Source organism: Mixophyes fleayi, chromosome 6 (assembly GCF_038048845.1).
Source record: "Mixophyes fleayi isolate aMixFle1 chromosome 6, aMixFle1.hap1, whole genome shotgun sequence".
Lineage (NCBI taxonomy): Eukaryota > Metazoa > Chordata > Amphibia > Anura > Limnodynastidae > Mixophyes > Mixophyes fleayi.
The window spans coordinates 21,240,996-21,259,297 of NC_134407.1; the positions used below are offsets into that span (position 1 = coordinate 21,240,996).

At 38.2% G+C, this 18,302-nt stretch overlaps 1 protein-coding gene across 1 annotated transcript; it reads left to right on the forward strand.

The window, feature by feature from the left end:
* The first annotated feature begins 7,664 nt into the window (after window positions 1-7,664).
* Window positions 7,665-15,071, forward strand: NPS (neuropeptide S). The gene is made up of 3 exons (XM_075215149.1): window positions 7,665-7,753; window positions 7,840-7,918; window positions 13,551-15,071. The coding sequence occupies exons 1-3, from the start codon at window positions 7,731-7,733 to the stop codon at window positions 13,728-13,730; spliced, it is 282 nt and encodes a 93-aa protein (XP_075071250.1). The 5' UTR covers window positions 7,665-7,730; the 3' UTR covers window positions 13,731-15,071.
* Window positions 15,072-18,302: the final 3,231 nt, after the last annotated feature.

Sequence of the window (18,302 nt, forward strand, 5' to 3'; positions counted from 1 at the left end):
AGTGCTGCACGAAGTTAATCCACTGCATCATTTAGATCACATTTATAGGAATGAGTTAAACAGATAAATGTTAAGAGAGCAGCTGTAATTGATTCTGCAGTTAAAATTAATGTCCATCTCCATGTCACATGTCAACCATCCATGCAGCCTCTACGGCCTGCATCCAACAGTTAGTTCTCCACTGCTGTAAAGACACAGGTACTCCCAACCTTCTGTTGTACTCTTGAAACAAGTGACTTCAATAACAACCACATTTATAACAGTTTAGAACATGTGGAGCACTGCCGCTTCTCATCCCACCTAACTATCACACTTAAGCCCAAGTCTAATAGGTGGGATGAGAAGCAGCATCGCCGCTTTAAAAATAGTGAGAGACAAGTCGCAATTGAAAATGACGCACTAACAACATGACGTTGATACTGGGGATCGTAATTTCTTACCACACTGCCGGGCATTTGTTCTGTCATTCTTAAGGTCAGTCCTCCTTTCTTCTACTTCGGGGAAGTCATTTTCGTTTTGGTCCTTTCGTGGTAGTAGCTGTCGGTGACACCACCACCTAAATTTCGTACCCCATCCACCTGGCCACCCACAAGTTATTTTGCAGAGACCACTTAATTGATTGTATTATTTATTGACCAGCTGTCCTATGTACCTCATAACTGTAGATAAAAAATGGGAATTGAACAGTGTTAAAGAAAGATTGTGGTATAGAGGTGGCGGAGACCTGACTGACATTTGAAATGACTGAATAAAGGAGAAGAATTAACTGAACAAGGAATATATGAAATAACTGCAAGGGGAACTGACTGGACTAAATACAGTATTGGCTTCAGGATTTGGTTAAATCCTAAGTGTTTTTATTAAGATTAGAGTTTTGTACAATCCCAATTATGTGCCTGTGCTTTGTGAAGGGAAGATGATGGGGGTAGGATGATGGTAATCATAATCATAGGCAAACCGAGGGGGGGGGGGGTTCCTAGTGCCTGGAACCCCCCTCCAAGCCTGGGGCACTGTATAATTGAGGTGGTTGGACTCTGCTCTCACTTCACATGGCTCTGCTTGAAAAGGGAGAGCTGCGTGCACCTAACAGTAGTGCACGCAGCATTGCCCATGTATATTATGGGGATAGGAAGAGTTGGAGAGCAGCCAAGCACTGTCTAAAATTATAGCCACACCCTCATGCATGCTGGCGACGTGGTGTAGAAATCCCCCTCTACAAATCATGCGTTTGTAACTGGTAATAATAATGATGACAATAGAGGCGGAATAGGGGAATTTCGAACAGGACAGAATGAGGAAATGAGAAAGGGGACATTGGGAGTAGCAATAGCAGGGGGGGGGTCCTTGCAATGGATACAGAACAGAGACCCGCATTTGCAAAAGCCGGGGCATTAACTCCCATAGGCTTATAAATAAGAAAGATGTAATCTGTGTAAATGATTATATCGCCGTTAATATAATTTTCTGGAAATGACAGACGACTTTTTTTCTTTAGCAGACAAGTGGCATCTTCAGACTGAATACCTCTGTGGATAATGAGGATCCCTGACATGGATAATACCGCATTGTGACAAACTGACAGCAGTTGAGGCCATGGAAGTATTCCTCCACGTACGGTGAAGAGTGGCAAAGAAGCATTAAGCAGTTTGCTATTAAAAATCCCAAGTGGAATTAGTGATAATACCAAACTGCTTGTCACGTCTTAGATTGCTAAATAGTATTATGTCTCGGGAGATGTCTCAAGATATTACAGCTAGGATCTTTATCTGTACATGTATTTCATTTTAACTTGATTGAGCCTGTCTATTGACTTTTTCTGGGGAAAGGTGAACAAAGGGATGGATTGTCTGTAGGTGTTTAGGTAACATATATGTATCTACAATGCTATGTCATGTTGAATCCAAGGAACACATTTTAGTCAGTGTGACATGAGAATCAACTTGGTTCAGAAGTAGACGTACGCTTGCGGATTGTATAACATAGATGGTTTTTCTCATTATAGTAGCTCAGGTAAACTACAAAAAGTAATGGGCAGCACGGTGGCTCAGTGGTTAGCACTTCTGCCTTACAGCACTGGGGTCATGAGTTCAATTCCCGACCATGGCCTTATGTGTGTGGAGTTTGTATGTTCTCCTCGTGTTTGCGTGGGTTTCCTCCAGGTGCTCCGGTTTCGTCACACACTCCAAAAACATACTGGTAGGTTAATTGGCTGTTAACAAATTGGCCCTAGTCTGTGTGTCTGTCTGTGTCTGTATGTTAGGGAATTTAGACTGTAAGCTCCAATGGGAAAGGGACTGATGTGAATGAGTTCTCTGTACAGCGTTGCGGAATCAGTGGCGCTATATAAATAAATGGTGATGATAATAACTATAAATAAATAAATGGTAAAGATATCTTATATTCAGAATGAGATTATAGGTCCTGGCCTGTAGATCTGAAATTCACAGTTTTAATAGTTTCTTTCCATAATGCTTATTTTTTTATAAGTAACTCTCAGAAAACTAGTTTGATGTAACAGCTCTCTGACTCCACAGGAAGAGATGATAAAACTGGTTAACGATCCACAAATATTTATGCTCAAGCATTACTCACCAGACCCAGGTCAGCCCAGAGCCCATCAGGTGATAATCAGGAAAATACACACTACACTGGCTCCTTCGCATGTACCCAGCTGTTCCAACCAAAGATTGCAGTATATGCAGCGCCGCTACGCTGAATCAATTCGAATAGAGATGAAACTAAAGGGAACAGGGCACAGAGAACAGTGTGCTTCACATAATGAACCAAAAATGGACACTTTAAAAAACTGACCTGACTAGTTACTTTTATGGCTTAGTCCAGGGATTATTCAGTAGATAATAAATTTAAATTCACATATCACCAATTGGATATTCAGTCCACGTTACCACAATGCCAAATCTGTCTGGAGGGGTGTTACACAGGGGCCTGTTCTCTGTAGGGTGGTTGGTGAGATAGAGTATGAATTGTGTAAGCTGCTGGGAAACACAAATAAGTCAATATCATGAGAAGTGGAGAGGGATATATATTATAATTATCTTACACCTATGTGGCAGTATATAGATATATATATATAGATATCTATCTATCTATATATCCATCTCTCCATATCTATCTATCTATCTCTCCATATCTATCTTTCTCTCTCTCTCTTATATATATATGTATATATATATATATATATATATATATATATATATATATATGTATATATACATATATATATATCTATATCAGAGTTAGCAGAGGAAAAGCAAATAGAAGAAATATGAATAGTGGTGAGACGACATTTGTAAGACTGGACACAAAGAAAAAAAGCAAAAGGGAGAGACAGATTGGAAATGAAAAGGAAAATAGAGGGAAAATAGAGAGACAGGATGGAAAGAAAAGGAAAACAGATAGGCAGAGTGGACGAGATAAGGAAAAGAGAGAGGCAGAGTGGACAAGAAAAGGAAAAGAGAGAGGCAGAGTGGCCAAGAAAAGGAAAAGAGAGAGGTAGAGTGGAAGAGAAAAGGAAAAGAGAAAGGCAGAGTGGAAGAGAAAAGGAAAAGAGAGAGGCAGAGTGGAAGAGAAAAGGAAAAGAGAGAGGCAGAGTGGAAGAGAAAAGGAAAAGAGAGAGTCAGAGTGGACGAGATAAGAAAAAGAGAGAGGCAGAGTGGACAAGAAAAGGAAAATAGAGAGGCAGAGTGGAAGATAAAAGGAAAAGAGAAAGGCAGAGTGGAAGAGAAAAGGAAAAGAGAGAGTCAGAGTGGAAAAGAAAAGGAAAAGAGAGAGGCAGAGTGAAAGAGAAAAGGAAAAGAGAGGCAGAGTGGAAGAGAAAAGAAAAAGAGAGAGGAAGAGTGGAAGAGGAAAGGAAAAGAGAGAGGCAGAGCGGAAGAGAAAAGGAAAAGAGAGAGGCAGAGTGGAAGAGAAAAGGAAAAGAGAGAGGCAGAGTGGAAGAGAAAGGGAAAAGAGAGAGGCAGAGTGGAAGAGAAAAGGAAAAGAGAGAGGCAAAGTGGAAGAGAAAGGGAATAGAGAGAGGCAGAATGGAAGATAAAAAGGAGGTGGAACTGACAGGTGGGGGAGAATATTGTTGGGACTGATCTAGTGAAAGTGTAGGACGATAATATGTAATGGATGGGGATATGTGATGGATGAAGTGGGAGACGGCTGGAACCACAGTGTGGAGGACTATTTTGATGCTGATGAAAATGTAGTAGATGTAAAAAAGAATATCTTATGTAGTAAATACAGAGTGAATGTATGTATAAGAATAGTAGTAATTGGAATGAGATTATTGAGACGCAGAGGGTACATGTTTGAGGGAGTTTCCCCTCTGCACAAACATTTCTACTCCACATAAGGACTTGAGTTTTAGACCAGCTCAGAGGTGCCAGTTTTTGTACCTTGTCCTAAACTTTTGGAGAGACTTGTTTCATTACTGTTTTTGTCCTCAATTGTAAAGCGCTATGGAGTATATCGGCACTATAAAAATAAATGTTAATAAATAAGCTCTTTACTTAGTGCAGACATCATGCTATTCTCCTCCGTGTTGGCAGAAGGGTGCGGGGCCTGGAGTGAAACAGGTGATTACACAGTCCCGATAGCAGCTGCCATCCATGCTGCTTTACCTATGGTTGTGCAGCTTTCTGCAAAGCCCTCCTCTCATTTTAATAATCTTGCTCTTCAAAATGAAAACTTTTTTTTTTGCATGAATCCACAAAACCAGGCAATCCCCACTTAACATGCTCACCATCCATTTACTCCCATCAGCGGGTCCAAATCTTGCACTTATGCAAATGTTGCCATTCTTAGCCCACAAGTCCATGTGTTTAGGGGGTCAAACAAACTGGCAGAAAGCGAGGCGCGTGACATCACCAAAGAGGAGATTGCACTGCGTCTTAGCAGTTTTCTGCACCAAAACTACCTACTAAGGGTCCAAGGCAACATATCTCAATAGGGATCTGCTGAAAAAGTTATCACTAAAATTTGCATTTGAAGCTTATTAGCTTATGGAAGTTTTCTGCTTGTTGCAGAATATTTATTTGATCCAAATTAATGTCCGGTTGCACCTATCATGATACAGTAAAGTTTATACATAGCACAATTACTGTTCTTATATGGAGAGGGTGAATATAGGGGTTATCCATTGTTGATTCATTTTGAAAAATGTCGGTATCTGTACATTTTTAGGAGATAACAAGGGCAGGTAAGCATTTAAATGGCAAATTTTAATAATTCTGTCCACTGGCGTCTTCTGCCAATATTACAGTGAATCACACTCAGATGGAAGCACTATAGGGATGTTTAACTATGCTTTCACCTCTTTCTGTCCATCGTTAAAGAATTGTATAGCTCTTAGCCCTCATTATAAAAAGAATTGCATTATTCCCATCAAAATAGATTTGTTTGGATTGTTAATAGATTCTCTCTAACCAAGTGAGAGGTTCTGATGACAGTTTGCTGAATTCCATTATTCTGCTCATTCTCACTGACATGAGGTTGTTGAGAACATTCTGATACATTTCCTCTCTGACATATTTCCTTGCTGTATAAGTTCAAACAAAGATACACCAAAGGTATAAGTCAAAGCTAGCCACAATAAATAAGACATTTTAATCAGTGGCGCACGCAGGGGGGGGGGTTTCTGAGTCTCTAAACCCCCCCCCTGCGCTAACTAAGTGGCCACTGTCCTATACAGCAGCCGCGGCGCTGTCAAAGAAGTGTCCGCGTCGGTGCTGTATTGTATACAGCTCCACCGCAGACGCTTCTTAGACAGCGCCGCGGCTGCTGAATAGGACAGTGCTGGCGAAACGGAGCTGCTGCCCCCCCGACAATCCTCCGTGCGCCGCTGTTAATGGCCAAAAAAGTACAGTAAAGGGTCCTCCTAAATTAAGTAGTAGAAACTTAATTGCTCTACCCCAAATAGAAACAAGATTTAAGCTACAAGGTAGAATAATATCGAAATAGAGGGATAGGCGCTAGAAGTAAGAAAGCCACAAATTATCAAATACAAGGATGTTTTAGACATATAAAACTATAAAGTGTATAAGCTTGCCATTGTTCTAAATCAGAAGGCTCTGGCCGATTTGGAGTTCCCCTCGCCTCTTTGAGTAATTGTCCCCCCTCTCCTGAATACAGAAAAGTTGGAAGAAGTCACCAGATCTGTAGATTGAGTTGAAAATCAATTTATTGTAGATTAAAAATACAAATCTATATACTTACAGTTTTGTGCAGATATAGGGGGGAAATCAATTGACCGCAAGTTTTTTGTTTTTTTTTAACACCGCGTTAATTCATTTTAACACGTGTTTTTATCATTTTCGAGCGGGTTAACTTTACCCGCGATTCAATTCCGTTTTAAACGCAGCAGCTTTTTTTTTTTTATCAAACAGTCCTATCGTGGGTGAGAGCCCACCGCGTTAAAAGCTATTCAATTATTTTTTAACGTAGTGCGTTAAACAGGCCAATATGCTGTTTTATCTCGCACCTCTTTGGGGTGTGCTAAAAATAAAAAAACCTAGGAACACTATTTAAAATCATGTAATAATGAAAAAAAAAGAAAAACTATGTTTACCAGTAATGCATAACATGAAAAAGTTGATTTTATTTAAATAATTAAAAAAAACATAAAAAAAAAATCAATCAAAAAAAATCACAAATTAATTATATTTATGTATGTTTTTTTGTAATAATATGTATGTACTAATGTGTTTTGACATGGTATAGATGATTCTATAGTAAAAAATAGTGAAATAAAAAAATATGCTAAAAGAAAGTACTGTATGTAGATATTATCAAATAGAAAGGTTGTATAATGCAATCTAATATATGCAAATATATGCCAATCCTTTTTTTTTTTTTATACATAACCACGTTAAACCCTCCCCTTCACTCCCCTGAAAATTCGCAGCGTTACCTCTTTTTCAATTGAATTGCACGAGTTTTAACGCTGCGTTAACTAAAAACGGTCGCGGGTACAAACCCACGCAGGATTTTTTTTAACGTTGCGGGAAAAAAACCCAATTTGCGGTCAATTGAATTTCCCCCACAGAGCACTTTGGGGCTGACCGTAGCCTTGCACCATCTTGTACATGGATCAGGGCTACCGTAAGCCCCAAAGTGCACATAATCATATAAAAGTCTACAACAAGAACAATATATAAAAACATATAATGACTCGACTTGGTAGAACAATACTAATTTTGAATCTCTATATTTATTATCGATTCCTGAAATAGGAAAATCACAAATGTCCGAAGGAAATGCCCGGAGTTTATACATTTTTCAACATAGTTGACTAATTCTTTCCACTACTTATTCTACAGACCGTAGTCATCACCGATCCATTGAGTCATAACACAGAACGTGTATGGAACAAGGTTGAAGAAATAGTTGCGTACCTAGCATTTCCAGATGTGACATCGTCACCACTGTCATGCTCTGGGGTTGTTTGAAACATTACAAGTAAAATATCACTTCTCTGTAGTCCCTTGGTCTTCGTAGAATATGTTTATAATGGGAACTTGACAGATATCTATTTGCAAAAGGCCACAAGTTTAGACAAGTCAAGTCGAGAATAAGTCATCTGTTTTTGTAGCATTTCTTACTTTTACCATCCATTAAAGGCCATCTTCACATTAATTAGTCACAATGCTGAATGCCTGAATGACTCTGGAGTATAAAACGTCCCTAGATGAGTGAAGGACTTAGGTTATTCAAAAGTTGACGCTATGGAAGGACGACAGCTAAACAGGTAAGGAGCAGCTCTGCAGAATTCATACAGCTGTATCTGTGCTGATTGTATAGTGACTCATTTGATATATATTATTTGTGTTACAGTGTATCCAAATTGCATGTTGTGTTCTTCTTTTGGATATCTACAATGCATCTCTGGTGTCAACCTGGATTTTCTCTGACTGTAAGTTTGAAGCTTGATTTATGTATGTCTGTGTACTTGTGGAAAAAAAATTACTAATTTTTGATACAGGACTAAATAATATCTAAAACTCAGCTATTTTGCCAAGGGGTCAGATTAGATTGCCAAAATGATGGTGCGCACATTAATAAAAATTGAGCATGTGACATTGCCGATGGAGAGCCCTCATAAGCTGTCTCCCCTAGTGCCACCCCTGATACAGGTCCATTTGCTTGAATCTCCCCAACCCACGTCTGACTATTTTTTCTTAGTTATATTACATATCTTTTTGATCTCCCAATGTTCTTTTTGCTATTAGTGGGATTGTTTATGCCGATTTATATGTTTTATGGTGTTCATTCCCCACTCTGTATCCTCTTCCCTTGATCCTTTTTATGTCCCTCTTTCCTTATTTGCTTTTTGTGTCCCTGAAATTGACAACCCTTAAAAAAAAAAGGATTGATGTTAACAGAAACAGAAATTGCTAACCCCATTGTCCACCAGCCAAGTAGCTGTGATGCAGAATACTTTATACTTTTGGATTTAGACTAATAGTGAAAAAAATATTCTACTGAATGTGGAACTGAACCAAACCCTAATTAGCATTTTAAAATATATACACTGCATATTTATATTTAATGAGAGGAGGGCATATAGGACACTGTTCTAGCTGGGGACTTTTTGTAAATGACCTACCCATTGTAGTCTCTCCAGATGGCATGAACTCTCTTAGCTGTTAATCTGAAATTGAATTTTAAAGGAACCATCCTAGCATCCATCTTGGCAGCCAAAAAAAAGAAAACATCTCTTTAGCAGAAGATGAAAATGTCATAGCCCGTTTCAGTATTCCGGATACAATGAACGAAGACCAGTTTAGTAATATTAGAATTTTCAACTGATTTTCTACAACGGTGTGTGTAATTATATTACTGATGCTTGTTGCATGTTTAATGTACATCACATTTTTCCTACTTGTATACAATAACTCACCCTTATTTAGAAGTAAATAACAATATAGGTGGCAAGAATTAAGAGAATATAAGTTGTAATGAAACCGTACATCTAAGTGATTAATGCTAATTGGCTTTTACTCTCCTTTGAAGACAGATTTGCAGAAACTGAATTACATATATGTATACAAGACAGAAAGAAAATTATCAGCGCTTATCCTTTAAGCGCTGACAATTTTGTTTCTGTTTTGTATACATATATGGGCATTTATATTGCCACGCAGCTGGTACCACATACAATATGGGATATACCGAGCGCGGGCTTGTTGCCAAGCAGCTGGTACCATATATAATGTGGGATATACCAAGCGCGAGCTTATTTTTCTCTGGTTTTGTTTCAAAATATTGCCTTTTTGTCATAGCAGCTGTCCATCAAGCCTATTTAGGGCACATTTGGGTGTGGCTCACAAGCCAGCCTTTGCTAGATGTAAACCCCTATACCTGGGAGGTGAGTGCATCTGATTTTAACTGCATTTTAATAGTGTTTAAAGCATATAGGTCAGTGTAGGACCTGCATATAATGAGGTACCCTTGACGTGGGATGCAGGCTTAAGTCTTTTGATCCAAATATGAACTAATACCTCATGTTTTCATTTTGATAGACACACACAGATATGCAGTTTAAAGGATAAGCGCTGACAATTTTCTTTCTGTTTTGTATACATATATGGGCATTTATATTGCCCCGCAGCTGGTACCACATACAATATGGGATATACCGATCGCGGGCTTGTTGCCAAGCAGCTGATACCATATATGATGTGGGATATACCGAGCGTGGGCTTATTTTTCTCTGGAATTACATATATGGACAGTTAAAGTTCATAATCTTACGTTTAGTTGTATTAAATAGGCAGAGCTTTTATGGTTGTGTGTGTGCAGAAAAAGGTATTATAAATACATAGACACAATATGAACACAAAACATAGTACAGTTGTAACGGGGCAGATGGTTGGCACCACAAAAGTAGTATAAGGAAGGATTGTACAGGCCTGGGGGTATGGTAGAGAGGCGAAGGTCCCCCCCCAGTAGTGTTGGAATAAAACGAGGAACACAGGGCTAAAACTGCATAAACTGGTGGGTTTATAAATAAACCCACCACAGCAGCAGATGAGTAGCAGTAGTGTAGAGAAGTAATAGCACAATACCATCAACATGCAATGTTATTCAACAAGTGACAAAATAAATAACATTTTAGGAATCTTGGTTCAACAATATGCAAACATAAATCAACACAATACTTTTAGTGCATTTATACCCAATATACTTATCAGACAAAAATCAGCAGAGATGCAACAAGGATTAATCCGGCTTGTTCAGGTAAGATGCTTTCTAGTTCACTCTATGATATACAGAACCCAATGGGGTAAATTATGATCCACAGGTTTAAGTGAAGTTTCAGCTGACACATGAAGCTTATTTACTTGTACAAGTTGAAATCAGTAGTCCACTTAGCAATCTGTCTAATGGAATAAGCAACTCTCTCACAGCAACTGTAGGGTTAAACAACTTGCAATTCTCTCATCAGCATCCATTTTAGGCAGTTTCCATCAGCTTGTAGATAACTTTAAATACAGCAGATTTAGCTGGAACAAACTCTTCCTTTAGCCAGTGCTATAACACCTCTCAATAGCAATATTACAGTCCTGGTCAGAGGTTTTAAAAACACAGTTTCATGTCTCACTTAAATAACTTGAACATAGCAAACCAAGAGAAACTTAACTGTCTTCATATGAATCCTGCTGACATGTCATGGATAGTGGCAAGTTAGGTCTTTTCCTATACTGCAAAGGTGCTTCTTTCTGGGCTGGCTACAGACATCCCTCAGGACAACAATTTAGCCATAGATTCAGTGTCTCTTCATGGGAAGATCCTCCATTAGTTCAGCCAGCAGCCACACACATCTCTAGCCAGTCCCTTTTTGCCTCCTCCCCTTTTCCACAAGAATCTCCCTGAAGCCTTCTAGTACATTATTGGGCTCTAGAGAGCATCCTGGGCTGTAGTTTGCAGACTGTCCACCCAAAAATGTCCGACACAATTTACATTTAACTTCCCAGAGACACTCTAGGGAGCTATAGTTTTCTGAATGAGTGCATGCAGTAATATACCTGTGATTTGCAGGGTATTACACATCTGCAAACCCCCATTTACTATACATAAAAAATGTCAGAGGAAAGACACCAGGCACTGAAACATAGCTTTAGTAATTACTAGGGATTCCATTTTGGAATGGGTGCTATTTATGGTTTATTTATTATCGTTTATATATATATAGCGTCAATCATATTATGCTACGTGGACAGAGAATATGTAGTCATTCACATCAGTCCTTGCCCCATTGGAGCTTACAATCTAATTTCCTAATACACTCACATGCACTATGGTCCATTTTGTCAGAAGGCAATTAACATATTTTTTTTGTGGGAGAAAACTGAAACTCCCAGAAGAAACCCACGCAAACATGGAGAGAATGTACAAACTCCACACAGATTATATATTTTTGTTTTGATTGTGATAATGTGTTTGTTTATAATGCAATACATATTACCATTTCATATGCAGCACTCACAACCACAAAATGCTGCTTCACTGCTTCTAGATGTAAAGTCAGTTTCTGCAAATTTATATAATTGGAATCATATAGGAAAGAAGAGGAAATACTTACACAGGTTGTTGGATTTATTTCTGGATAGTTTGGGAAAGTTTTTTTGGATGAGATAATTATTAGAGTATTTTGTGCAACGTATTTTTAAGAAGAATTTAAATAACATTAAGTGGTATATTTACTAATCTGCAGGTTTGAAAAAGTGGAGATGTTGCCTATAGCAACCAATCAGATTATAGTTATCATTTATTTAGTACATTCTACAAAATAACAGCTAGAATATGATTGGTTGCTATAGTCAACATCTCCACTTTCTCAAACCTGCAGTTTAGTAAACATACCCCCAAGGGTCAAAATGTTAAAAGGTTTTACTGGGAAGTACATGGATTTATGGGTCAAGATGGTGGTGTCTAATGGGTTGTAAAATCTAGTGGGGTGGATTGGGTTGTTCCTTGCCAACTACACATGAGTACACATATTTTATGACTAACATGCCAAAAAAATAAGATTTTGGATAGGTGGTCAAGATTTTTTCAATCAGGTAAAGAGGGCACATTCCCTGGTTTGTGGGAGGGCAGATTTTTTTCGCCACCTTTGAGGTGTCAAAGATCAGGTCTCATCCTATAATTTGAATGGTTTCTCTCTTCCCACTGGGGGTGTTCCACAAAGCTGGGAACAGTTTGATTTTCCGAATTTAGTTCCAAGTACAGTGAGATGGTTGCACCCCTTGAAGGACAAGTAAGGGTATTTAATCACATAAGGAAGCAGTGCGGGTCCACATTTTTTGTACTTTGTAAATCATACTTGCCAAGTTTGGCAAGAGGTACTCTGGTGGATTCGCAATATGAAATTAACTCCCAAAAGTGAACAACTCTTTTAGATTTTACAGGACATTTTAACATTTTTCAGGTGCTAAAAGCCCCCCTTCCAGTGATATCAAAACTAGAAAGTTTGTGTAAATGCAAATTAGCCGTTTATGACCTCTGTTCAAACACCTTTCAAATCAGGTTTTCTTTACACTGGCCTAATTTCTTACCAAAATGTCCTACAAAGATGATATTAACACCACACAGCAGATCATAAGCTTTCCTTAATTTGCATACCAAACATGACTCCTGTAAGTATGACATTTTCCAGTGTCCTTATTTCCCTTCATTCAAACTTATGCCAGCTGTCATCCATTTGAAATTTCCTGAGACATCATTGATCACCAACAATGTGAGGGGTCTGTTTGTTGGATATCACTTAGCATACTGATATAACCTTAAAGAGAGATTTCAAAACCTCTTTTACAACCCGTGACATAAATTGGTATTGGGCAATCATCTGTAACTATGTGTCTGGAACTCTCTATCCATAAATACCTCATGGGGAGAACAGAATAGTTTAGCACAATCAAAATAGATACATTAATTTAGTCTCCCCTCATTCAGGGTTTTGACCCATGGCTGGACAAAGAGTTCATCTGATCCACACCAAGCTAATACGATTAATTTTCAAACACATATTTGCAGCTTTATATGACTAGTAATTAGCTTGCATATGACACTCCACTTTTACTGGAAGCCAAGAGCTGGAGCAGACAGTGTACCTGAAATCAGCTTCTGCAGTTTACACAGCAGGACGACTCAGTACATCCAGTCCAAAGGGCAGAGTTCTCCAGTAATGGGAACTGCAGATAATCGGTGGGGTTCAACTTCAGGTAAAAACAGAGGTCCTAAAGGAGATATGGATCTTTGGGATGATGGTCAAGGAGGCTGTAATTTTGTCAGACCTGTCCAATCACACTCTGTGGTGCAAGAGATAAAGTGAGAGACTTTCTTTGGAGTAAAACAGTTTCATATTAATACACTTGGAGTGAGAGATTTGCTATGTTTAAATAACATTCTATCTGAAAATTATACCAGAGTATATCTATTAAAGTTTTATGAAAAATAATGTAGCTAGGTCTGTGGAGTGTCCGTTTTAACCCAGCACAACATGCACCATTAATTTAATGAATACTTCTCTTTTCCTACAGTCCTCTGGAAAATCAGACTATTGCTTGGTCTTGCTAAACAGCTGTTTGGTTGAAGCCGATCGGAGTGAAGAGCTAGCATTCCTGAAGCCGTTTCTAGAAAAGTCTTTCATGAAGAGGTCCTTCCGGAATGGCGTTGGGTCGGGAATAAAAAAAAATTCTTTCAGAAGAGCAAAATCCTAACAAAGTGTTCTCAGAATGGCCCCTATCACAGAGATGAATATTTTTTTTTATGAATGCACTTAAAGCAATCTCTGTACCTTTTATGGTGAGATATTTATGAATTAAGCCATGTTTTATTTGTACCATGACTATAGGCATTGACACAAAAAAGAGGGAGCTCTAATCTTACATGGACTTTTTAGAAATGTTTTTATCTCCCCTCCGATGGAGAGATAGATATTTACACAGAGCCCAATGACCTCTATGGAGAATCAGTGAGGTAGATTTACTAAACCTTCTAAAAAGCTAAAGTGGGGGTGTTGCCCATAGCAACCAACCAGATTATAGTTATGTTCTAGAATGTGCTCGATAAATGATAGCTAGAATCTGATTGGTTGCTATAGGCAACACCTCATCTTCCAGTGACTGTGTCCACAGCTGCTTCGAGAAACAGTTGCCGTAGAAATAGACGGGTAAAGTACAACATATTCTATTTTCCCCCGTCCCTGTTCCGACATCTGCAAGCTGTGTGTACAGGCATTCTGTTACTCCATAGAGATCAATGATGCGCAAATATCCAACTCGCCTCCTTCAGAGATACAGAAATAAAAATAGCCGTGTTTGCATGGCGTTATTTTGCAGGTTTATAGAATGCTAATTAAATTATCATTTACATAAAATCAGCAGTGCCAAATATGTACTCACATGCACCAATTATGATTACTTAAAGTGTAATTAAAAATTTAAAAAAAAAAAAAATGCATAGAAAAATTGCAGAAACAAGTCACATTTGTACACAATGGTTGGTCTAATTTCTTCAAAGCAATTTAACCAGGAAGAAATCACTTGGGATATATTGATTAATTTTTACAGGCATCCTGGGAAATTACATTCATTTTAGAGATGCCAGTCTTGTAGCTACAATCAATTAACTTAGACAAGTCATGGTTTCTACTGAACACACACAGTCGTTATACACTCAAATCTTTGTTTCATCTTCCTACCGCTCATTACATTAAGGATGTAAAGCACTTTATAACACCACTAAAGGACTGCAGAAATGGCTACATTATATTACTATGACAGCAATGTTATTGTCATACTATACTGGTTAATAGTACATAAAATATATTATACTTACCCAATCAGCACCTATTCTGTGTTATTGTATTGTTAAGGGTATCAACACTGTAGTTTCCATTATTGAAAACCATAATACAGTATTTATTATACAATTTTTTTAAGCCATTTATCCATTTAATTTTGTCTGTAAACAAACATACTATTGCATGTGTTTCAGTGCATACTTTTAATATTTTGCCCACATTTGTTTTGGCACCTAATAAAATTTGTGTTAATAAATTATTGTCTTTCATGCGCAACATACAATATGCACTGGTCACTTACAAGACTTGTATTGAACCTTGTGGTTGTTACTCCCTTGAATAGTCCAGGGGGTAAATGTATTAAGTGCTGATTTCTGCAAGTCGTTGGAAATCGGCGAGTTTGCATTGAAAATTTAAAGCTGCAATGGCTTCAAAGGCATTGTTGCCTTTAAATTTTCACTGCAAACTTACCAATTTCCAACGACTTGCAGAAATCAGCACTTAATACATTTACCCCAGGTGTTAATTAAGTCTCGCAACTGTAGTAAAGGAGAAGTGCAGAACAGACCAAGGGAAATCTGAATGATCAATATGTGAGATTGTTAAAGACACAGAGGCTGGTGGTCAAGTCAGATAAATAGAGATTGATCTTTTTATTGATATAGTTATTGCTACAGTATTGCTATAGCTGGTGAACAAACAAATCATTTTTCAATAGACCATGCAAAACCATGCCCTGGTTTCTATGCCCCTAGCACTAGAGTGGAATCAAAGTAAAACAAAAAAAATAATAAATAACTGGCCCCTTTTTGTCTTCTATGTGTCCCCTATCTTTTTTCCTGTAGCCATTCCTTTACCTGCTTATAAATCTTTGAAAACCAATCAAAAGTTCTTTAAAAAAAAAAAATACAGCTGCCTAGTAACAATAATGTATAATAACTGTAGTGTGTTGTCCTCTAAGTGGTTTGCCTGCAAAATAAACAGCTATTGGGCAATGCTGGGTCACCAATTCACAGTGGGACCTTACACTGACTGGCAGAGATATAAGGGTCCTATTTATTAAGCCATAAACAATGCAAAAATTGCTTTTTATTCGGATGGTTTAGGCATTTATAAGTTACATAGCTATGTAACAAAAGCCTAAATATACAATATAATTTTCAATAGGGACTGCGGTCTGGAGATATTTAACAAGCTCCAAAAAGCCTAGCTTTACGGAACCTGAGCCTGTTGGTGTTAGCCGTTCTACCGTATGTGGAGAGCATTGCGGTAGTGATCTGGTGTGGGACTTTAGACTGTGTGGGACTTTAGAGTGTAAGCTCCAATGGGCAGGAACAGATGTGGGATTAAATAAATAACGCTGTGTATTATGGTGGCACTAAATAAATGTAATAATAATAATAATAATAATAATAATAATAATAATAATATAGTGCAATATAAAACAGTCCAAAAAAACAGTGATGTAAAGTTATGAAAACTGAAAAGAAGTCTCCCAAAACTTCAAGAAAAATTATGAACACACAAGTCAATTTGAATGTGTTACACACTTTGCTGCGATGTGTAAAATGACTAAACACAATGCGTTACAAATAAATTATGTTGGCGATGAAAATAAAATTAAATCTGTACAGTAAGATAAAATGTTAACCTGAGAAAAAATGTCTATCCTCATCGGAGAGGTAATATCCAGTTGTGCATATGGATGATACAGAACACTTCCAGTATTACACAACTAATGTACTGTAATGTGACAAAATTCTGTATCTGGGTAAATGTGGTGTAAAATGTATTAAAGTAACGTCTGGGAAACTCAGAGGATGGAAAATGGGGATTGACTGTAACTCTAGTAATCAGTTTATTCGCCACTCAAATTATGAAGACAATAATTTGATTTGTTCAAACTATTATAAACATTAAACAGCGATGGTGTGAAGGCAGCTTTGTGAAGGCAATTAGATTGTTTTACACAGAACAATATTCTGCAGTATGCGTCCTGTCTGCATTTTTACACTTGTCAGAACTTTATATGTGTTTGCAGTAGTGCAAATTATTTCAAAGCCACATCTCTCAGAGCCCTGTGTATAAGTTATTTACAGTCTGCCTCCTTTAGCTGATATTGTCCACATGTAAGAAACTATTATGCCTGAGATAATGTCCACAAAGATCAAATATGCCAATCATTTAATGCTGCTATATAATGCCACTAATAATGCCATGCAACATCTAATATACCAGTGACAGTGCCCTGTAAGGTGTAATATACCATAGATAAGTCCCTGTAGGTTATAATATGCTTGTGTTAATGTCCAGCAGGATTTAATATGCCAGTGAAAATGCACAGAAAGGTGTAGTATGCCAATCATAAGGAAAAAAGGAACAGGAGAGGATAATGGGAAGCACGGTGGCTCAGTGGTTAGCACTTCTGCCTCACAGCACTGGGGTCATGAGTTCAATTACCGACCATGTTTGTATGTTCTCCATGTGTTTGCGTGGGTTTCCTCCGGGTGCTCCGGTTTCCTCCCACACTCCAAAAACATACTAGTAGGTTAATTGGTTGCTAACAAATTGACCCTAGTCTATTTCTGTATATTAGGGAATTTAGACTGTAAGCTCCAATGGGGCAGGGACTGATGTGAGTGAGTTCTCTGTACAGCACTGCGGAATCAGTGGCGCTATATAAATAAATGGTGATGATGATGAAAAGTGGAACAGTAGCAATCCAGCCAAAAGTCCACTCTGCCCATATTTTGTGACCTAAAGGTATATGGTCTACTGGAAAAGTGGTATTACACTGCCAGGAAAAGGTGTGGTTTGGGTGTATCGGGTGTGTGGTCTCGTTTATCCTGATTTTTCAGTCGGGGATGTTGACCGGCATACAGTAGGGAGGCATGACATGTTTGGGCCTTTGAAACATGTGTTATACATTAGGGCTATTGGATCATGTAAAAGAGTTGTTTACTTTTGGACAGTCCCTTCCTAATTTAACCTGACCCCCTGAATAGCAAACAGGGGGCATCCCCACTAATACAGCCGAGATACCGGATAACTCTCCACGCAGCTTACTGTGCAGCTGTAGCTTACGGCTGGTATACAAGTCGCCCACACCGGCAAACCCTTATGCTGTTAACCTTAGGGGCCTGAATCTCACTGGGCCCCTTGTGCCTGCACAAGGGCTACTATGTCCATTATTACACCCCTCACTGGACCATTAGAGGTTTGGGTTGAGCTAAAAAATGTTTTTTATTGTATCTTCATTAACTACACCCAACACGAAGGGGTATATGTACTAAACTTCCAGTTTGAAATAGTGGAGATAATGTCTATAGCAACCAATCAGATTATAGCTATCATTTATTTAGTACATTCTACAAAATGACAGATAGAATCTGATTGGTTGCTATAGGCAACATCTCCACTTTTTCAAACCCTCAGTTTAGTAAATATACCCCTAAACGTTTAATATAAGTTGAATTTAGCCCTATGG

Bases quoted from the DNA above. Each gene is read 5' to 3' on its own strand.
- NPS (XM_075215149.1), top strand. From the start codon at position 7,731: ATGGAAGGACGACAGCTAAACAG. The intron at 7,754-7,839 runs GTAAGGAGCAGC...TTTGTGTTACAG, and splicing joins GAAGGACGACAGCTAAACAG to TGTATCCAAATTGCATGTTG. The intron at 7,919-13,550 runs GTAAGTTTGAAG...CTTTTCCTACAG, and splicing joins AACCTGGATTTTCTCTGACT to TCCTCTGGAAAATCAGACTA.